At 33.3% G+C, this 17,911-nt stretch overlaps 2 protein-coding genes across 2 annotated transcripts in view; one reads left to right on the top strand and one right to left on the bottom strand.

Annotated features, from left to right (window-relative positions):
• The window catches only part of LOC148281709 (neurobeachin-like), a gene marked incomplete at its 5' end in the record, with an annotated part of 431,612 nt that overhangs the window by 11,470 nt on the left and 402,231 nt on the right, over positions 1 to 17,911 (bottom strand). Inside the window, 5 exons of the mRNA XM_088226282.1 lie at positions 1,867 to 2,051; positions 3,270 to 3,483; positions 4,741 to 4,860; positions 6,236 to 6,376; positions 7,730 to 7,842. Coding sequence (XP_088082408.1) covers positions 1,867 to 2,051; positions 3,270 to 3,483; positions 4,741 to 4,860; positions 6,236 to 6,376; positions 7,730 to 7,842 — 773 coding nt within the window. The remainder of the gene's footprint in view (positions 1 to 1,866; positions 2,052 to 3,269; positions 3,484 to 4,740; positions 4,861 to 6,235; positions 6,377 to 7,729; positions 7,843 to 17,911) is intronic.
• The window catches only part of LOC148281710 (facilitated trehalose transporter Tret1-like), a 93,836-nt gene continuing 86,604 nt past the window's right edge, over positions 10,680 to 17,911 (top strand). Inside the window, exon 1 of the mRNA XM_088226275.1 lies at positions 10,680 to 10,811. The gene's annotated coding sequence lies outside the window, so the exon portion shown is untranslated. The remainder of the gene's footprint in view (positions 10,812 to 17,911) is intronic.

The following is a 17,911-nucleotide window of genomic DNA, read 5'->3' on the forward strand; positions in this document are numbered from 1 at the left end:
TACGGACAATGAATGTGAAAATAAGGTGGCAAATGGTTTCAGAAATTAATATTTTTAAAACCAACTTAACTTCTAAACACAGTTCTATATTTTATCACTTTATATTGTATTTTTAAAAATATATGTTATTTATATACTCATCTTCTTTTTTTTATACCAACTTTACTTCTTAACACTGTTCTATCTTTTGTTGCTTTATGTTGTATTTTTTCAATTTAATGTTGTTTATATACTCATATTTTATATAACTTTCATGTATGTAAAAGGCTTATGGGCGTGAAAAATTAATAAAATAAAATAAAATAAATATATCTTAAGAACTTTATAGAAGCTGATCTTGCCTCGATATAGTGTAAGTTGATAGGTTCTGTGAAAGAAAAATGATTTTTTTGTACATTTTTGAAATTGAGCGAGTATTTTAGTTCCATTCCTGTTCATAAAACCCTAATGGAAAAAGTTATATCTTTGATGTTGGCCCAGTGAAAAGGATCGATAAAAAATATCGTCTGCTGCCAGGGACTGTATTATCAATACTGTAGTAATATGTTAATTTGGAATCATAGAAAAAACATGGACAGCCGTCTTTCTTCCGCAAGAAGCACCACATAAAATCTAAGAAAAACATTTCTATTATATTTCTGAACATTCGTTATAAAATTGCCCCTTTTTTTTACAACATGTCCGTATTCCAGAACGTCCCGATCAGACCCAAGCAAAATATGGCAACCCTAATCTAGGACAATGAAAAAAGATTGTATTTTTTAAAGGACCATAATGTTTCATTAAAAAAATATAAATATTTTGAAAGATAAAAAATAAAATACACCATAAATGTCCCTCCCCTGGCTTGTCCCTTCTCCATATTTTCACATTTACACTTGTTTTATTTTATTTAGCTCAAAGTCTTATATGTCCATTATTTTATTTATAGTATTAGAAATAAAACACTGATTTGAGTCTACTGAACACATTATTTTATTTTTACAAATATAAAAACAAAAGTTTCGTGACAATTGTTTTGATGTTATAAAACTATAAAACTTCATTAATTATCTCACAATACATTCATGTATGTCAATAAATACTTACTTTGTTATATTTTTTTCCGAAATTCAAATATAAATAACTAAATTCCCCATTACCTATTAAACACTTAGCCTTGCCCTTAACTATTGGTGTTTCCCTCAATTATGATTAATGTACATGCTATAGTTCATAAGATTATTTTTATTTTTTACTTAAGTACCTTGAATTATATAACTATATAAGGACACTCAACTTATCTAATCTTCACATTCGTTTGAAAATGCCCTAACAAGGCGAAACAATTGTGACGAAATTTTTGTTTTTATATTTGTAAAAATAAAATAAAGTGTTCAGTAGACTCAAATCAGTGTTTGATTTCTTATGTTGTAAGTTTACTCCATAGAGTTCTACAAAATAAACACCAAATCAATCAATAATTATTATTTTATTATCCTTGTTCATCTTCGCTACATAGTTTTATGTTATTTTTGTTCAGTTTCTTGTACATATGTTTATTCATATAACTGTTGTACTTGGCTTAGGCCGTATACAGAATAAATAAATTACTAGTGTTAACCTATTAAAAATGACAATAATCAAGTATTTTGAATTTTGTTTGATGCACCTAAATTTATTGTCTCTTCCTTTTTTCGCTTCAAATATTAAGCTTAAAACCACTTATTTGCGGGACAACTGCAAATGTCCCTGTAGTAGTTGCTAATACTTTAGCTACACCAATATACCTCCTATTAAGTCTGGGCCTTACACTTTAGGGACAGAAAGTCGCCACATGTTACCAAAAGCTTCAAAACAAGGATGATTAAATTGAAAAGAAATTACCAGATGCATAGCAGAGCTCCTCGGTGGATGGGGTTCCATGAGAAGCTGCGAAGGTGTCTGACCGAAGCTCCGAATTTGGTCTTCAACCGCTTCTCTGGTGACCGGATCCACAATGCTCTCCAGCTCCGCACTGCCCTCGTACGTTAGGTAGTAGAACACGTTGGTGGCACGAACTGCCTCGGGCCCTAAAACCAACAAGTTTAATTAGAAAATATGTTTCAACTCTAGAAGTACAATGTGTGTCGAATTGCATTGAGTGAATCTGTATCTCAAATGTATTTACTGCTAAAGGTTGAATAGGGTTGTGGTTCCGTGGCTAGTGTTGCGGACTCAAGGATCAGAGGTCCGAGGTTCGAACCCCATTCTACCCCGACTTGATTCCCATTTTCTAATAGTGAGTTTTACATAACTCGTTGAAAATAGCCGCAAAATTGAAATATTTGAGTAAATTGAGTAATCTTCCCAATGAACTAAAAACTATTAAAAATAATATATCAGTAAATAAAGTTAATCTAAAGAAATTTTTTGAACACGTGTAAAAAAAACATTAAATTTTAATTAGTATGAATGTATTATTGTTTTATGATTTTTCTTTATATTTCCTGTTTTTTTTTCTTTCATGTATTCGTATTTAAAATTATATAAACTCTTATAAATAAACGCAGTTGGTTAGACGGCTATCTGTGAAACTGGCGTCGCGGGTTCGATTCCCGCCAGTTAAAAAAATCCAAGAAAGATTTTTTTCTCAATTGGTCTGGATGTTGTGGTGTATTTTTCATTACCTTCTTCCATATCCCCTCTATCCCACCTGCTGACAAGCCTCAAAATAGAGGCTTAGCGGGTTATTCCTTTAAAAAAAAAAAAAAAACAACTACAACAGTTTAAGTCACTCTCCAAGCACAAGAGTTAGTCTCTTTTTTTGGAGAGTTACAGTGATAACATTTACTAGATGTATAAAAGTAGATATGTATAGAATTTTTAAAAAACATGTACCTTTTATGAAATTATTAATAAAAAATCATAGGAACGCAGATATTATTTTTTTGTTAAAAAAAATCATATTTAATTTAGTTTAAAAGAAGTTCATTTTACGCCTTGAAAAAGCAGTTGTGTTTTAAAATTAGTCAGTGTAAATGATTTTTTTTTTTATTTTAAGCGAAGTAATAAAAAGAATCATTATTATTTTGTTGTAGGCAGGCCAGCCTTTGCTGGTGCGCCTATACCTCGTGGTTTTTATCTGCATTTAAAAAAAAATCTAATTTGGTTGACCGCCATGGAAAGGACAACTGGGCTTGGCAATTTATTCCAGTCTGAAACCACCCTGCTGTAGAGGAAGTTTTTCTTCGGTTTAAGGAACAATATTAATTCAGTAGACATTTATACTCCCAAATTCCCAAACTGACCTCTTTGCTTGTATCCAAAGATGAGATCTATCCATTGGTGGAGTTGACAACTGACAAACTCAGATTCCAGGGCCATGCGGTGCAGTCGGATGAACTCCTCGGGAGAGGAAGCCCAGGGAGGAAGTTGCACGTCTCCAGAACCTGATCCTCCGAGTCTCAAGTTGGATCCGTTTACCAATACTTCCGGAAGGAAGAACAGCTCTGGTATTAATTCCTGTAAGAGAGAAAAGGGGCGAAGAAATTAATATTTCATCATTGTCATTATTTTTCCACACCTAATGGCGCACCAACCGCAGTGTACCTTGATCATTTTTGTTACATGAAGGTAAGATGATCAGTCTTACGTTTCAGGTCCACCATGAAATATTCTAGTGCGCATAAAAACACCTATTTAAATCAATATTTTATGTCAATGTCGGGAATTGGACTCGAGACCTCGTCCGCTTCGTGGTTAAATGGTCAGCGCATTTTGCCTACCATGCAAGAAGACAAATAATTACAACTAATATTTCAATGACATCTCTACATGCCCTGCCAAATAATTTATCCTTTTTTATGCTAATATTGAAATTATTATTTTTTATTTTTTATTTCGATAACCAAAAGCTACATTTATCATATATAAAAAACAAAACAGCAAACAAGTCAATTACAGGTCAGTTGTTAAGATCAGTTGCAATGAAACCAGTCAAGTTTTTTTTTATGTTTTGAATTTTTTGTCTACCGGTTTAGAGACATATCCGTTTCTTCATCGGGACACTAATTACATTAACACGAAAATCCCATATAGGGCAGGACACCTGCTATTAAACGCTAACACCAATATGCACTGGTTGTAATTTTTTAAATGTTTAATTTCGCGGAAACAACAGAAAAAACAAAGGATAGAGGAAGAAGATAAGAGTTTGAATTTACTAGGTATGTATGGTGGCCATTACAGTGAAAAATCGTTTAGTGGGCTACATTGGAAAGTTATTTGATTATCTATTGATTAAAGGGACTTTATTTGTCAAAGGTTTCCAATGAGAAATAATTTGAAGACATTATTATTTGAATGTAAGATTTTAACTCCTGTATCGTTATTCAAGCAATGATTAAAATTGATTAGGTGATTTGCAAATTTGGAGAAGTTGTTATTGTAAAGACGCCCTCATTAGTTCTTTAAAACGAATATCAAACACAGCTTATTTGGTGCAACCGGTCCTTATTAATCTGACCTGTCCAATTTCGCATTATTAAGTACTAGACATATACAAAAAGGTTGAAAACACCTCACCATCGTTGACAGCAAATGTCTTACAAAAACAAGAAAAAATTACTGATACCAATGATGGCAATGTAAATTATTATAATGTCTGTTGTAGCCAAGAAGATTGAACAAAAGACGGAAAAAGAATCCAGAGGAACAACTATTTGTACATGAAAGGTTGTGAAAATCAAGAACTTTAATTGAGAATAAAGTAAAAAATACCTTGACATCAGAAGTGTCTCTTTGGCAGTTCTTCCAAGAGAGTGCAATGGAAGAGAATAATCGGTTGGGGTGGTCAAACTTTCCTCCCTGGAGAGCTAGGAACATCGTGGTCATTGGTTCCTGAAAAATATTACAAAAAATCTCATAAAAAAACATAAATACATTTATGTATTTAACCCATTAATAGGGAAATTCATATCTATATATAATACAGGCATGTTTTTCTGTACATCGGCAGTTTAGCAGCTATCTGCTTTCTATTCATGAACTTGTCATTCGTAATGTTATTCTACCTGATATTCACAGTCTACATTACGTAATAGGTTAAATAAACAGTAAAGTAATGCTAACTGCAATAATTGTTGTATAAATAATAATCATAATAAATGACATCTTTAAAAAATTTCATTAAGGGATGCCCAGTTGCATTCCACCGGCAATACTGCCAACGAATCCAACTTGTTAGCGTCCAGGTCGCGAACTCCGGGCAATGGGATCACACTCGTATCATTGTGATCACAGCTGATAACGAGAGGATGAAAGGCGAGATTCTGGCGCCTCCAAACCAGAACCAACCAGCTAAGGGAAGGTAACCCTGGCAGAAAAATCCACCAGAGAAGGCAACGGCAAACCACTCTGGTCAACTTTTCCCAGGAATCACTATGGCGAGTAAATCCAACAAGCAGTTGTCTTGGCCTCGGAGTAGCGCAGGACCGAGATGCTTTCGCTGTAGTGATCGCCAACGTCGGGGGGACCTGATTAGGCACCGCAAGAAAAAGAAGAGATAACGTCTTTTTACAGAACAGTTTTTTCCACCAACTACTATACTAGAAAACAGCTTAACTTCATTGTATTTTCGATCTTCGTCTTGGCTTAATCAATACCTCGAGGAAACCGAAATAACATATTATTTCAATATTACCAGCCCACTGTAAATGTCAAATTTTCAGAGTGGCCATGATGTTCGATTTTCTGTAGAGTATAATTCCACAGGTGGAAGAACCATCTTCACCATTTCTTCACATTTAATAGTCTTTCTCCATATTGTCTTTCTCTCCTAGACATGGTTTATAGTTTCATTTTACAGACAACAAGGCTTCTTTAATTTATTTAATTTATTTATTTATACTTTTACATTGATTGTATTCTTTTTTTTATACATAATAATGTTTCCTCACTGGGGTGTCCCGTGCCGAGGGAAACATTTTACAAAATGTGAAACATGCCTAAGATTAGCTATTTAACAAAGTAAACACAATAATAACAATAAAAAAACGTAAATTAATCCAATTAACCTAATTATAATTAACATAATAAACAATAAAAAACAAAAATATTCATAAAAAACATAACCAATTTATACAGACCAATTTAAAAAAATTCATAAACAGTGCATACATTTTATCTATTTGGCTTGATCCACTCATCGATCCGTGCGCAACCCACCTCCACTATAAGAAGTTACAAGGAATTAATAAACAGATTGAGTACTTACGATTCTGATTAGCCAATTAAGTACGAAGGCACCCGTGGAGTAGTGGGTTCCATAGTGGAATGGAGGAATAGAGTCATGTTCCCAGGTGTTGTAGCGCTCTTCGAAATATGCTCGTCGACTTGGGTTTAAGGCTCCAATAGGCTGGAATAAAACATAAACAAAACCACTAAAAAGGGGAAAAAATGTATTTTAATTAAGAAGGAAAACAAGGTAATATTTTTCAGTAAAATAATGCTTATTGCTGTATTAAATATGTAAAAATAACCCAGCGAAAATGCCCACCAAAACTTATCAAGTCTTCAATTATTTTATAAAACATGGAAAAGAGGTAAAATGAAAGCAAAATATTTTGAATTGAGTAAATTTTTAATAGGAGTTTAGGTAGGCGGTTTTTCTCAGCGCCGCATCAGTATGTACAGAATAAAGTACTTTTGACTTTAAAGAAATGAAACACAGACAGTAAGATCAGACCTAGTAAGGTAGAGTTAGTTTCATAGTTGGTTAGCTAAAGTTAGGTCAAAGGTAAAGTAAATCGCTGTCAGCCACAGAAATAGCACACGAAATCGAGCTCCCACTAGGAAGTAAAGTGAACACTGGACAATATATAATTAGTAACACTCTTAGTTAAACAGTCAGTTCATCACTCAGCTCCGGTATGTAGTTAGTTCAGTTGATCAGTTACTAATGTTTATGCAGTTACTCTCTCTCATCAATTCATCATGTAATAAATACAACATAAACACACAACGTCGTTTTCAAAAGTCAACTGGGTAGGAGCACCCATGCATCCACATGTTTCAAATCCTAAAAACTCATGAAGTGAATTTTTCGTCAGATTTAAATTAGTTTATAAGTAAATTAGTTAAACTTGACATCGAATGACTGGTTTCCGAAAAAAAACGTTTTTTAGATAAAAGGAATTTCGTATTGTGAAAGTAATTAAACTGCAAAATTTGGTACTAAATTATAATCAAATTGAACGCTTGATTGTTAATCATCTGAAGATACGACTTAGCTAGCTTAATCTTTAAAGCGGAGGTCAGTGCTATATAAGCTCCTGACATCACTGCAACCTGTGAAGACCTATTGTGATGGAATTTAACTAGCTTAAAGAAAAGTACAAATTTTTGGTGCATATTGGTATTCTACTAATTCTTAAAATATTTGCCCTCCACCCAGTAGCCAGGCTCTTTAAAGACCTGGGCTTTACGGGGACCTGTCACAATAGATCTACACAGGTCACAGTGACGACAGGAGCTTAAATAGCACTGACACATAGTTTTCAGAATAGGAATGCACATATTACTGCGTAAGCTGTGCGTACTGAAATACCACGATGACTTTTCATTGTTTGTTTGTGTTAGCCATTCTATACTTGGAACAATCTGTGATTTGTAGTATTTTGAATATTCATTTTGCTGCGAGTCTTAGGATTTCTGCAAGCCTTTGGGGTTTCTAGGGGTCTTTGGATTTCTGCTTATAAGAGATCTTTACCTTAGATAAGTCTCTGTAATTGGACGGCTGACTGAGGTCTAGTTCATCTGTCTCGTAGTTTGTGAGAACCCAGGGGAATATTGGATACTGGTTCAAATCGTTATAAGTTCGACCTGGAAAAAAGAGAAAACATGCATTAATCACTTTTGAAAAAATATTGTTTGATTACCATTTAAATATAAAAATGAATTATCGCTTAATGAACACATTACATTAAGAGTAAATAGTATATTATATAACACCATACTGCTTGATTCAAAAAGAAATAATTCAAATTGTTTCTGAAAAAAAAACCTTCTTGATTTGAGTACCGAGAACTGCCTTGAGATGGTCACGCCACCAAAGCAGTAGTCTAGTAAATATCAAATTATTGTTGCTTGTCATTGTTGGTATTTATAATTTCTACTTATATCTTGATAGTATTTGGATGAATATAATATTATCTGTAAAATTGACATATTTATATATATGTATGTATTTGTGCAGATGTTGGGCTATCAGGAGCTTGCTGATGTAAACGTGCATAATAGCCCGTAACAGTGGTTTGTTTCTCAGCTATCTGCACAGTACGTAGTAGGTACCCTTGTTGTCATAACAACGATAGATGTGTGAAAAATGCAACATTGACCTTCTTTTATGAACTTGAAAAGGTTTTATAAAGGCTTTATATTTCAGGTTTGAATAAACAAAATATATACAACTAGCCCAAGTCATATCAAAGGTTATACTTTCGAACTTACCAAGTTTTCTTATTATTATTCTTTTAAGCCAACTGATAGGCTTATGACAGCTCTCATAGTTTGGCATTAATGATAAATAACACAATGAATTAACTTAACCTAAGCACTCGTAGAAACAATTTAAATGTATAATACTTATATTGATGGTGTGATCTAGACAGACATGGCCATTGTGTCATCTCAAGTCAGGAGTGATAACACCGCTTGCTTCTTGAATGCTTGTCTTTGCAGTAGGAACACATCAACAGTACTGTTTAGTGAGATTTTGTAAACTGTTCTGAGGATCCTTGGCAGAGGGGAAAAGAATCCGACTTTGGTTATAAAATTTCCCACAGCAAAGACAGCATTGGTGCGGTGAGGTACATTAAGGTTAATCTGAGCAAGGATATCATGGGCATATACAGTTACATATTATTTTGTGGAAGAATGTTAAACCAGCCAAAACCCTTTGGAATTCTAAACTGAAAATGTGGAAACCAAACAGAAGGCGACTAAACTACCCTTAAAATAGTAGTTTTACATTTTGACCCATTAGATTCTTTGTAGACGTCACTCAGTAGGCAACTCTTGATTTGAATTCAAATATGCCGTGTTGTGGCGTTTTAAAATGTAGAAATACTGCTGAGATAAAAAAAAAAAACAGGATGGGATCACATTTCATGTGTAATTAGCAAATGCATGTGTAAGTAGCAAATGCATTACTTAAAAATTGAATCATTTTTCCATCTGTCAGATTGTCAAAAAAAACAAAATGGACATTTCATTGGTGTTGCCAGGGTAGTATTTTTTTTAAAACCTACTTTACTCATCTAATGAGATAAGTAATGAAAATTGGACCACGGATTTAACAACATGTGGACATTTGACCGACATTATATTTAAAACATCAAATATTATTAAACATGATATAAACACATCGTGACCAATCGGCGAGCAGTCTCATCATCGCGGCCGGCAATTACATGTGACGTCAGTCAACGCCGCGGACGATTTCCCGCGCTGTCATTCAACGGGCGGGAAAGTGGAAGAAAATGCTACTTCGAATTGCTGTTTGGTATTGCCAGACGCCAGACAATTCAGTCATTGTAAAAAGTACCTACCCTCATAAAAAATGGAAGCGGACAATTATTAATTATTACACACGGATTATTTTAAGTTGCAAAACACATGTTAGAGAATAACAAAAAAATATCGATTTATTTATTCGTATTATCATAGTAATACAACGCCATCTTTATGAACGAGTTATGCGAATAAATGAAGTAAGCAAGGATGTAATAATAATAACAAGATTAAAAAACAACTAACTAAGCTTAAAATTATTTAATAGGGGATAAAAATATACATACATAGGATACATATTTCAATACAAAAATCAGCAAGCGCAAACCATAACCGTCTGTTACACATTTATTGTTAAACCAAAAACCAAACAAATTTTTTTGAACGCTTTTGTTCTATGCAATACAGCGAAAGGGCTTCTCTTTAACCCTTCAATGCAAACAATAACAAATATTTAATTTTGAGGGCCATTTTCAACGAGTTGTAAATAACTCACTATTAGAAAATGGAATCAAGTTGGGGTAGAGTGGGATTCGAACCACAGACCTTCAGTCCGTGAGTCCGAGACACTAGCCACAGGACCACAACCCGATTATTGCATCCGTCTGCCTCCGAGGTACAAAAATATAACTTTAAATGTTAAAAAAACCAAAGAAATCACCCTTTAGACTTAAGCTAAATTATATTTTTGACAGAATACGTGCAGCTGACGATTTGTTTCAAATTTTATCGAAAAAATCTACCCTGGTGGAGACTTTTTAAAATAAATTATAATGGCTAGTATGTATACAATATAATAAACTAGTCACCGAGTGATAAACATGTTTGAAATCACTTTTATACACCGATTATCGGTATGTAGCAGATCGTCTACATTGGGCATTGTTCAAACGCTAGCGAATAATTACTTTAAGAGGAGATCGCATTTCGACCACGTTCACTATGCTTTCATCCTTCCTCTGCCAATTCTATGTTTCACTTTCATCCACGAGTGCTGGGACTAAAACCCCGTTGTGCACTGCCAGTCTAATGTCCAACGTGAACAAAAACACAATATTATTACGAACACAAACATAAACACATTTACATAATACATTATCGTTCAGAGCGCAGAAAAAAGCGCGAAGTCTATTTGTAAATTGGACGTCACAGCCGCCGTTTCTTCTCAGCAAAGTTTGTTAGACGCCAAGACAACATGTTCGTTTGTTTTGTGATGGTGAAATTTAAAAACGTGCTTTCAAAAACGGAACGAAACATTTGAATATTCGAGAACTTTCAAGGTAAGGGTGATACTACAATTGCGGGATTTGCAAAAAAGGGAAAACAGCCAATGTTTTTTTCCCCCTTTTCCTAGAGCCTTTTACCAAAACATGATAACATTGATTTGTATATTTTTTTGGGTGATCCCGTGTCAGTTGGATTCGACCGACGTTTCGGCTACTATTATTTTCAGGGTAAACTGTGTATTTTGTTGAAGAAAAAAACGTGTTTATATTATTATTAATAATAATACACAAGCAGCTATTAAGCTGATGTGTGTATATCAAGTGTACATGGTTATTAAACATTATAAATCGATGTGTGCATCTAGGCGGTTTTTGAATACATTAACTGAACTAGCACCAATCACTTTCTCAGGAAGGCCATTCAATTTCTCCACAACTCGGTTTGTCAGGAAGTTCTTCCCGGGGTTGGATAAGAATGAGGTAGTGTTTAGTTTCAATGATGGAGTTTTTCATACATTGATTTCAATTTAATAAGTAATTTGTACCGTGCCGAATTTTTTCCCTACAAAATGATGATGATAAAATCATATAATAATAATAGAATAAATATTAATATAAATTTAAATGAAGAGATGACGAAAAAAAAAAAAAAAATGTGTCCCATACAAGTGGCCCGACAAAACACGGATTTTATAGCGAGTCGGGGCAAGTTCACCGGCATGGGTCATTCCTGGTTGTGTCACTATAAGTTGTAGCCCCATAGGTCGTCAATTTAGTAAAAATAAATTGATTTATTTAAGTTTATTGTTGTGCAAATAGTGCTATTGGTATAATACAGTGATATTATTACAAAAAAACATAAACCTAACACTGCACCAATTACGTACACAACACAATATACAGGTGTTCTTTAAACCCTGTCATATCCGAAACCGCGATGATCAGTATGGGCAAGAAGACATATTAGCATATTAAAAAAAAAAATTAAAAAACAAATGGTTGTTTACTTCTGCAGGGGAGAAGTGAGGGGAGCGCGGCACAGTATCAGACTCCCCCTTCCCCCTCTTCGTTTCACCCCTGCAGAAGTAAACAACCATTTGCTTTTTTTAATGTTTTATTTTTTTAAATTTTATTCGTTTTAAAAAAAAAATAATGTGCCAATATGTCTTCTTGCTCATACTGATCATCGTGGTTTCGGATGTGATAGGGTTAGATGAACATCATGTATAATACAATTTCTGAACAGGAAAACAAAATGTGTCGAGAATATGTTTAACACACGACTCCGTTTGTGTTGGTATCTCCAGAGTTTTGAATAAGGAGTATGGTTTATGAAGTGATTTGTGTAAAATGTGGTGTTTGTTTTATATCCATTTTTTTTCCTTAAAGAGGCTAAATATTATTATTCTTCTTCTGGTGCCTTGCCGGGTCGCCCCGACGTTGGCGATCACTACGGGGAAAGCATATGTATTTGTCCTGCGCTAATTTTACATTTTGCAGCCAGGACGATTGCTTATTGATGTACTCGCCGTAGTGATTCCCGGGAAAAGATGACCAGGTATTATTAATGGAGGCTTAAATATAAAAGGCTAAATACTATTATTGTACATGAGACTCAGCATCCGTTTGTAGCGGAGAGCGGAGTCGTTAAATAAATAAGTCGAGATCGCACATCTTCTCAAATTTTGAAAAAGGACTAATTGCTCTTCCTAATAGAGAATTCTGAGCTGATCTGGCGTTGCATTTGTCGTTGCTCAGTAACGAGATTTTTTTATATCGATTTATCGGCTTGGTAGAATTTATCCCCTATATTTGATTATTTGACAGGTGCTTCCCTAAAATAAGAACCTAAAATATGAGTACTTGTTCAATAAAAGAGTAATAAAGAGCTGTTTAAATCACGTCTGAAGAAACATCTCCTATCTCTTCCTTAATCTCTCCTCCTTTCCTCTTTTTTCCCTTTTCCCAGTTTTGATTTAAGGTATTTTATAAACAAAAAAGTTTATTTCTATTTTTTTTATATCTTTAGCTTTTTAATCTTTATTTTTTTAATTTTATTTATAAATCATATAACACAAAGTATTTTACAAGTATAATACGTTGAATTACATTCCCAGGAGTTACAACAACTCAATTCGGGACATTAATAATATTAGCATTTAGAAAATAACACATATTGAGAACAACAAAGAAACAAAGCAAGTTTAGCACCTTTATAATTAAATATACAACAACAATATATACGCCTAAAACCTTTTCTTACACAAGCAGAATAAATATATATAAAAAAAACGCTTTTAAGAATAAAAAAGAGTAGTGAATCTACTAAAGGAGATAAGGTCATTAACATCACATGCCATGCGATGATGCTGCCATAGTGATGATGAAAACATATCCATCTCAGTTAGTAAACATCTGGATGCCTAAGAAATGTCGTATAGTACAATAAACACATGATTATTAGAAACATAATTCGGATATACAAAACGTGTGTCAGACCAAATCATGGTGTATACAACAGAGGCGAGGATAGATAGAGAGAAAATAAAAAAATACGAAAAACCAATTTTATATTGAATATGTTCTGTAACTTGAATTATAAAAATAAAACTATTATTTTATTGGTTGGTTGGAAGAAATTGCCATTTGGCAATAAGCCCACCAATGTACAAATAACAGTATGTACAAAAAGTTAAATAAATAAATAAAAAGCATTTTTAGTTTATTCAATAAAACAAACGGCACGTCTCCAAAAAAAGATATAATGTACGTATAGAGATAACAGTTACGGAGAAATGGAGTCACTGTTAAAAATCTCAAGTCTACAAAAACGTAGAAATAACATTGACTCCATATTTATGGTTAATTTACTAAATGGTTTAATTGATGTACCACCGTTACTGGAACAAGTGGCATTCAATGTTCCGATCCGCCGGTTGCGAAATAATAATGTGCTGATCCTTGATCAGCACAGCACAAACTATAGCTTGCATGCACCAATGTTCCGATTGTATCGCATTGTAAACTCGAGACAAGATCTGGACTTTTTTGGTGTAAGTCTTTTTAAATTTAAACAATCACTAAGATAGACCAGATCTTGTTTTAAGGTAGTAATTATTATTTAATTTTTGTCTTAACTTTAATTTTCTTTAGTTGTACTTTATTTCAATTGTACCTGTATGTATTATAAAGAAATGTATTTACCATTGTTAAATGGTAAATGGGATTGTTAAATACGTCCGTAAATAAATAGGAAAAAGTCATAAATATATTTCACAACGAAATTCGGGCAGCGCTTTAAACAAAAAATCTTTAATATAATAGCGACAATTATTGTATTTTCGAGTGTCCTCTACAAGTATTCTTTACTTAAATACAATTTACTTGTAAGTGAACAAAAGTTTGTTCTATTTGAAGATGAATCTTGGCAAATTGACAAAAAAAACATCACGTTCCAAATACCGAAAAAATACAAACGTAAAGAATAAATAAGTAAGTACTTGACGTAAGAAAAAACAACGGCACAACACTAATCGTTCCATCGAGTATTTAAAAAATAAATGTCGAGTTTGACTTTTTTAAATGGCAATGTTATGGTTTTTTAGAGTTTATCAAAATGGCGCCTAACGCATTGCGAGGGGCGAAAATTCAGATTGTTGATTTCAATGCTTCATTACTGGATTAGCGCCAACACTGGCCATTATTACGTATTATTTTGTTCTATACGTTTATGATATCATTAATTGTAGTGCTTTTTTTTCATTTATTAAATTTATTTTGTATTTATTTACATTGAGAACATTACAGAGTACCGAATTCATTCTCAATACATTACAAAATATACACACCAGTAGCTTAATCACAAATAACTATCGACGAGCTAATAAGCGACATGATAACAATTTCTCACCACGGTTGTTTATCGTATTCGCGATCACAATGGAACATCCGTGAAACCCAATATTAAAATATTTAAATTTCGCAACGTATAATCCTGCTGCGCAATCACATATTTGAATTTCACGGGTGTAAATATGGAAAAAATTCCAAAACTGCTATTTTTATTTATTTATTGATTATTTATCATGCTGTTTATTACATTTAGCCGGCGGTTGGAAAGCTAAATGTCAAGAAAAGCAGTCGCCATAGTAACTGTAATATAATTTTCACTTTTTTCTATTAGATACTACTTATTTTTTTGCAAATGCAATATATATTGTATTATTTTTTATACTAAACGCCGATTTTCTGAGGATTTATTTACGAGGAAAACAAAAAACAAACTGACACGAGCGTTGACTTAGAGATTACACACGCGTTGACTTATGACAGCGATAACTTAAGCATGTTCATTAGTGGTCATTGTAATCGTTCAAATGCTTAGCATGTTTTTAAGTACGTCGATAGTTATTTGTGATTAAGCTACTGAACGATCGAATCAGTGAGCTACTGATCGGTGTTCACGGATGTTCCATTGTGATCGCGAATACGATTAACAACCAGGGTGAGAAATTGTTATCACGTCGCTTATTAGCGCGTCGATAGTTATTTGTGATTGAGCTGCAGAGGTGGCCACTTTTTTTCTTAAAAGCCCATTTTAAACACGAAAGAGAACTATTTTAATTTTTAATTTAGTAAGGAACGCGAAGTAAAGTTTCAGCGTCACTTATCGGTTGAATTCGATCATATGACGTCGAGATGACAAGCCGGTAGAGCATACCGAGGTAGATAGAGATAGTAGAGAAGTTAAGTATACCGTCTCGGTATATACCGATAAAAATAGCGTTTGTAATTGCCCACAGTGCCTGATATATCTGGAAACATTGATGCTTAGCATAGACCAAAATGACGGTAAAAGAAGATAAATATTCAAATTTTTGTACATTATCTCGTAAATTTAAGATTTAACGTTAAAATGTATTGATCTCATTTCGTGTCGACATCCAGAATGCATCATCAGAGCAAAAGGTCGCAATCACTCGACCAATCAGCTATTGGCTGCGTGTACAAATCGTTTTCTGTAAAACTAATTTGAGAAATGTACCTAGTAAATTATTAATGGCGAATTCGAGGACGTATTCAATTTCACCAGAAGTTCCGCTAGGCTGCGTAGTTTTAAAAACAGACAGAAACGAACATTGATCGGCTGTGAATATTGTGTCCCGGCAGAAAAAGAATACAGTTCATCGTGTAAAATATAACCAGAACCCCGGACGAGTGTTTTTGACTCGTCGAAAAAAAATATATCGAGAGGAGATAAGTCCAACTCGTAGTGCAGTGATTGGCGCATTCGCCTACCATGCTTGAGGTCATGGGTTCGATTTCTGTCAAGGTGGATATGAGTAACATGAGAACCCTTTTAATACCCATTCACCGCTAAAATTTTCTTGTCTCCTTTTTCACAGTAGTAGCTGCTCGATTGTGGAATAATCTACCCACTAATGTTAGAGATGGCCCCTTATTTATTGAGCATTACTAAAAATCCATTAAAAATAAGTTAATATGAAGAAATAAAGAAATTAATAAATTGAGTATTTCATTAAAAATAATTATTGCTTGTAATCACATAACATCCTCCGAATTTTACAACATGTGCATTTTAGTCGAATGCAACCCTGGAAAATCGATGAAAAACCCGCTTCTAACTGTTTTTCACTCAACATATTGAAGATGTTATTATTTATAAACCAAATTTTTTAAAAAATGTAAAAAACCGCACGTAAATCTGTCAAGCCATTTTCGATTTTTGCGAGACTTATAACGGCGACTCATTTATATATATAACAAACATAGAAAGGATTGAAAATGTTCAAAGAAAGTTTTTTAAATACCTAGATTATAAAAACAATAAAACGCTTTGCACTTACAGCCAATTTGCTAAACAAAACCGATTTTTTACCCTTGAAAATAGACGCACCATATCTGAATTATGCTATTTATATAAATTATTAAATAATAAAGTAGATTCTTTTAACTTACTCTCCAAAATCAATTACTCTTAATGTAACAAGAAATAAGTATTTATTCCATCTGTAGCACTAACTATGCACAACACTCTTTCCTGTATCGTTCTTGCTCTAACATAATGCTTTTTTAAAAATATATTGATATATTTAACACAACCCTTAATTGATTTAAAAATAAATTAAGACTCATTCTTTCTGGCTGCGATACGATCCCACTTGCTATTTAAGGATGCGCACATTTACACACACCTGAACACTTACTCCCACAAAAATACACACAAACACATCTGTACACTTACTCTCATACAAATACACATAAACACACCCTTTTGTTGTACTACAATTTAATATTTATGATTTTTATTAAAAAAAATTGATGGTCTGTCTTTAAACCGTATTTTTTCAATGTTATTATATCATTGTCAACTGTTCGTTTCTGTAAAATAAATAAATAACAGATATAAGAAATTATATAGTAAATTAATTTAGCACTTAAACTTTGGGTTACCCGATGGTATTACAATATTAAACTAGGGCTCTTTTTTTAAAAAATAATTATTTTTATTTATTGGGGATATCAACAGTAATACATGTAACAAAAATATAACAAATAAAATATACAGAGAATAAAACCAATGACAGATATCCACAGAAGTACATTAAATACACGTACAATACATACTAGTGTGTTTGTGTGGGTGTAAGTGAGTAAGAGGGTGGGTGAGTGGGTGTTATATTGGAATGAGGGTGGACATATGTGTAAATATTGCACAAGTGTCAAGTGTCGAAAATCTAAATATATTTAAAATATTAAGAATTAGAGATAAAATAAAATAAAATAAGATAAAATAAGACTTTATTATTGAAAATAAGTATAAGACAAAAAAAGTATGTTTTAAGACGCGCATTTTAAATGTTATTTTTTTACAATCAAATGGATCAATAAGGGGAAAGTTCAAATTATATTCACGAGCAAAACGTATAAGTGGAGAGTTCTAGGCATAGTTCGTACGAACTGCTGGCACATGAAATAGAGAGTTCGACGTGTGACGGGTGCGGTAGCCGGGGACATTTAATGATAACTCCGACAAAAGAGCCGGACTATCAAGGCGTCCACTAAGTATGTCATGAAGCACCCCCATGTCCAACAGTAGACGGTGATCTTCTAAAGTAAGCAAGTGGTTATTT

Source organism: Micrasema longulum, unplaced genomic scaffold, assembly GCF_059751315.1.
Source record: "Micrasema longulum isolate JH-2025_06_02 unplaced genomic scaffold, ASM5975131v1 h1tg000418l, whole genome shotgun sequence".
Classification (NCBI taxonomy): Eukaryota; Metazoa; Arthropoda; class Insecta; order Trichoptera; family Brachycentridae; genus Micrasema; species Micrasema longulum.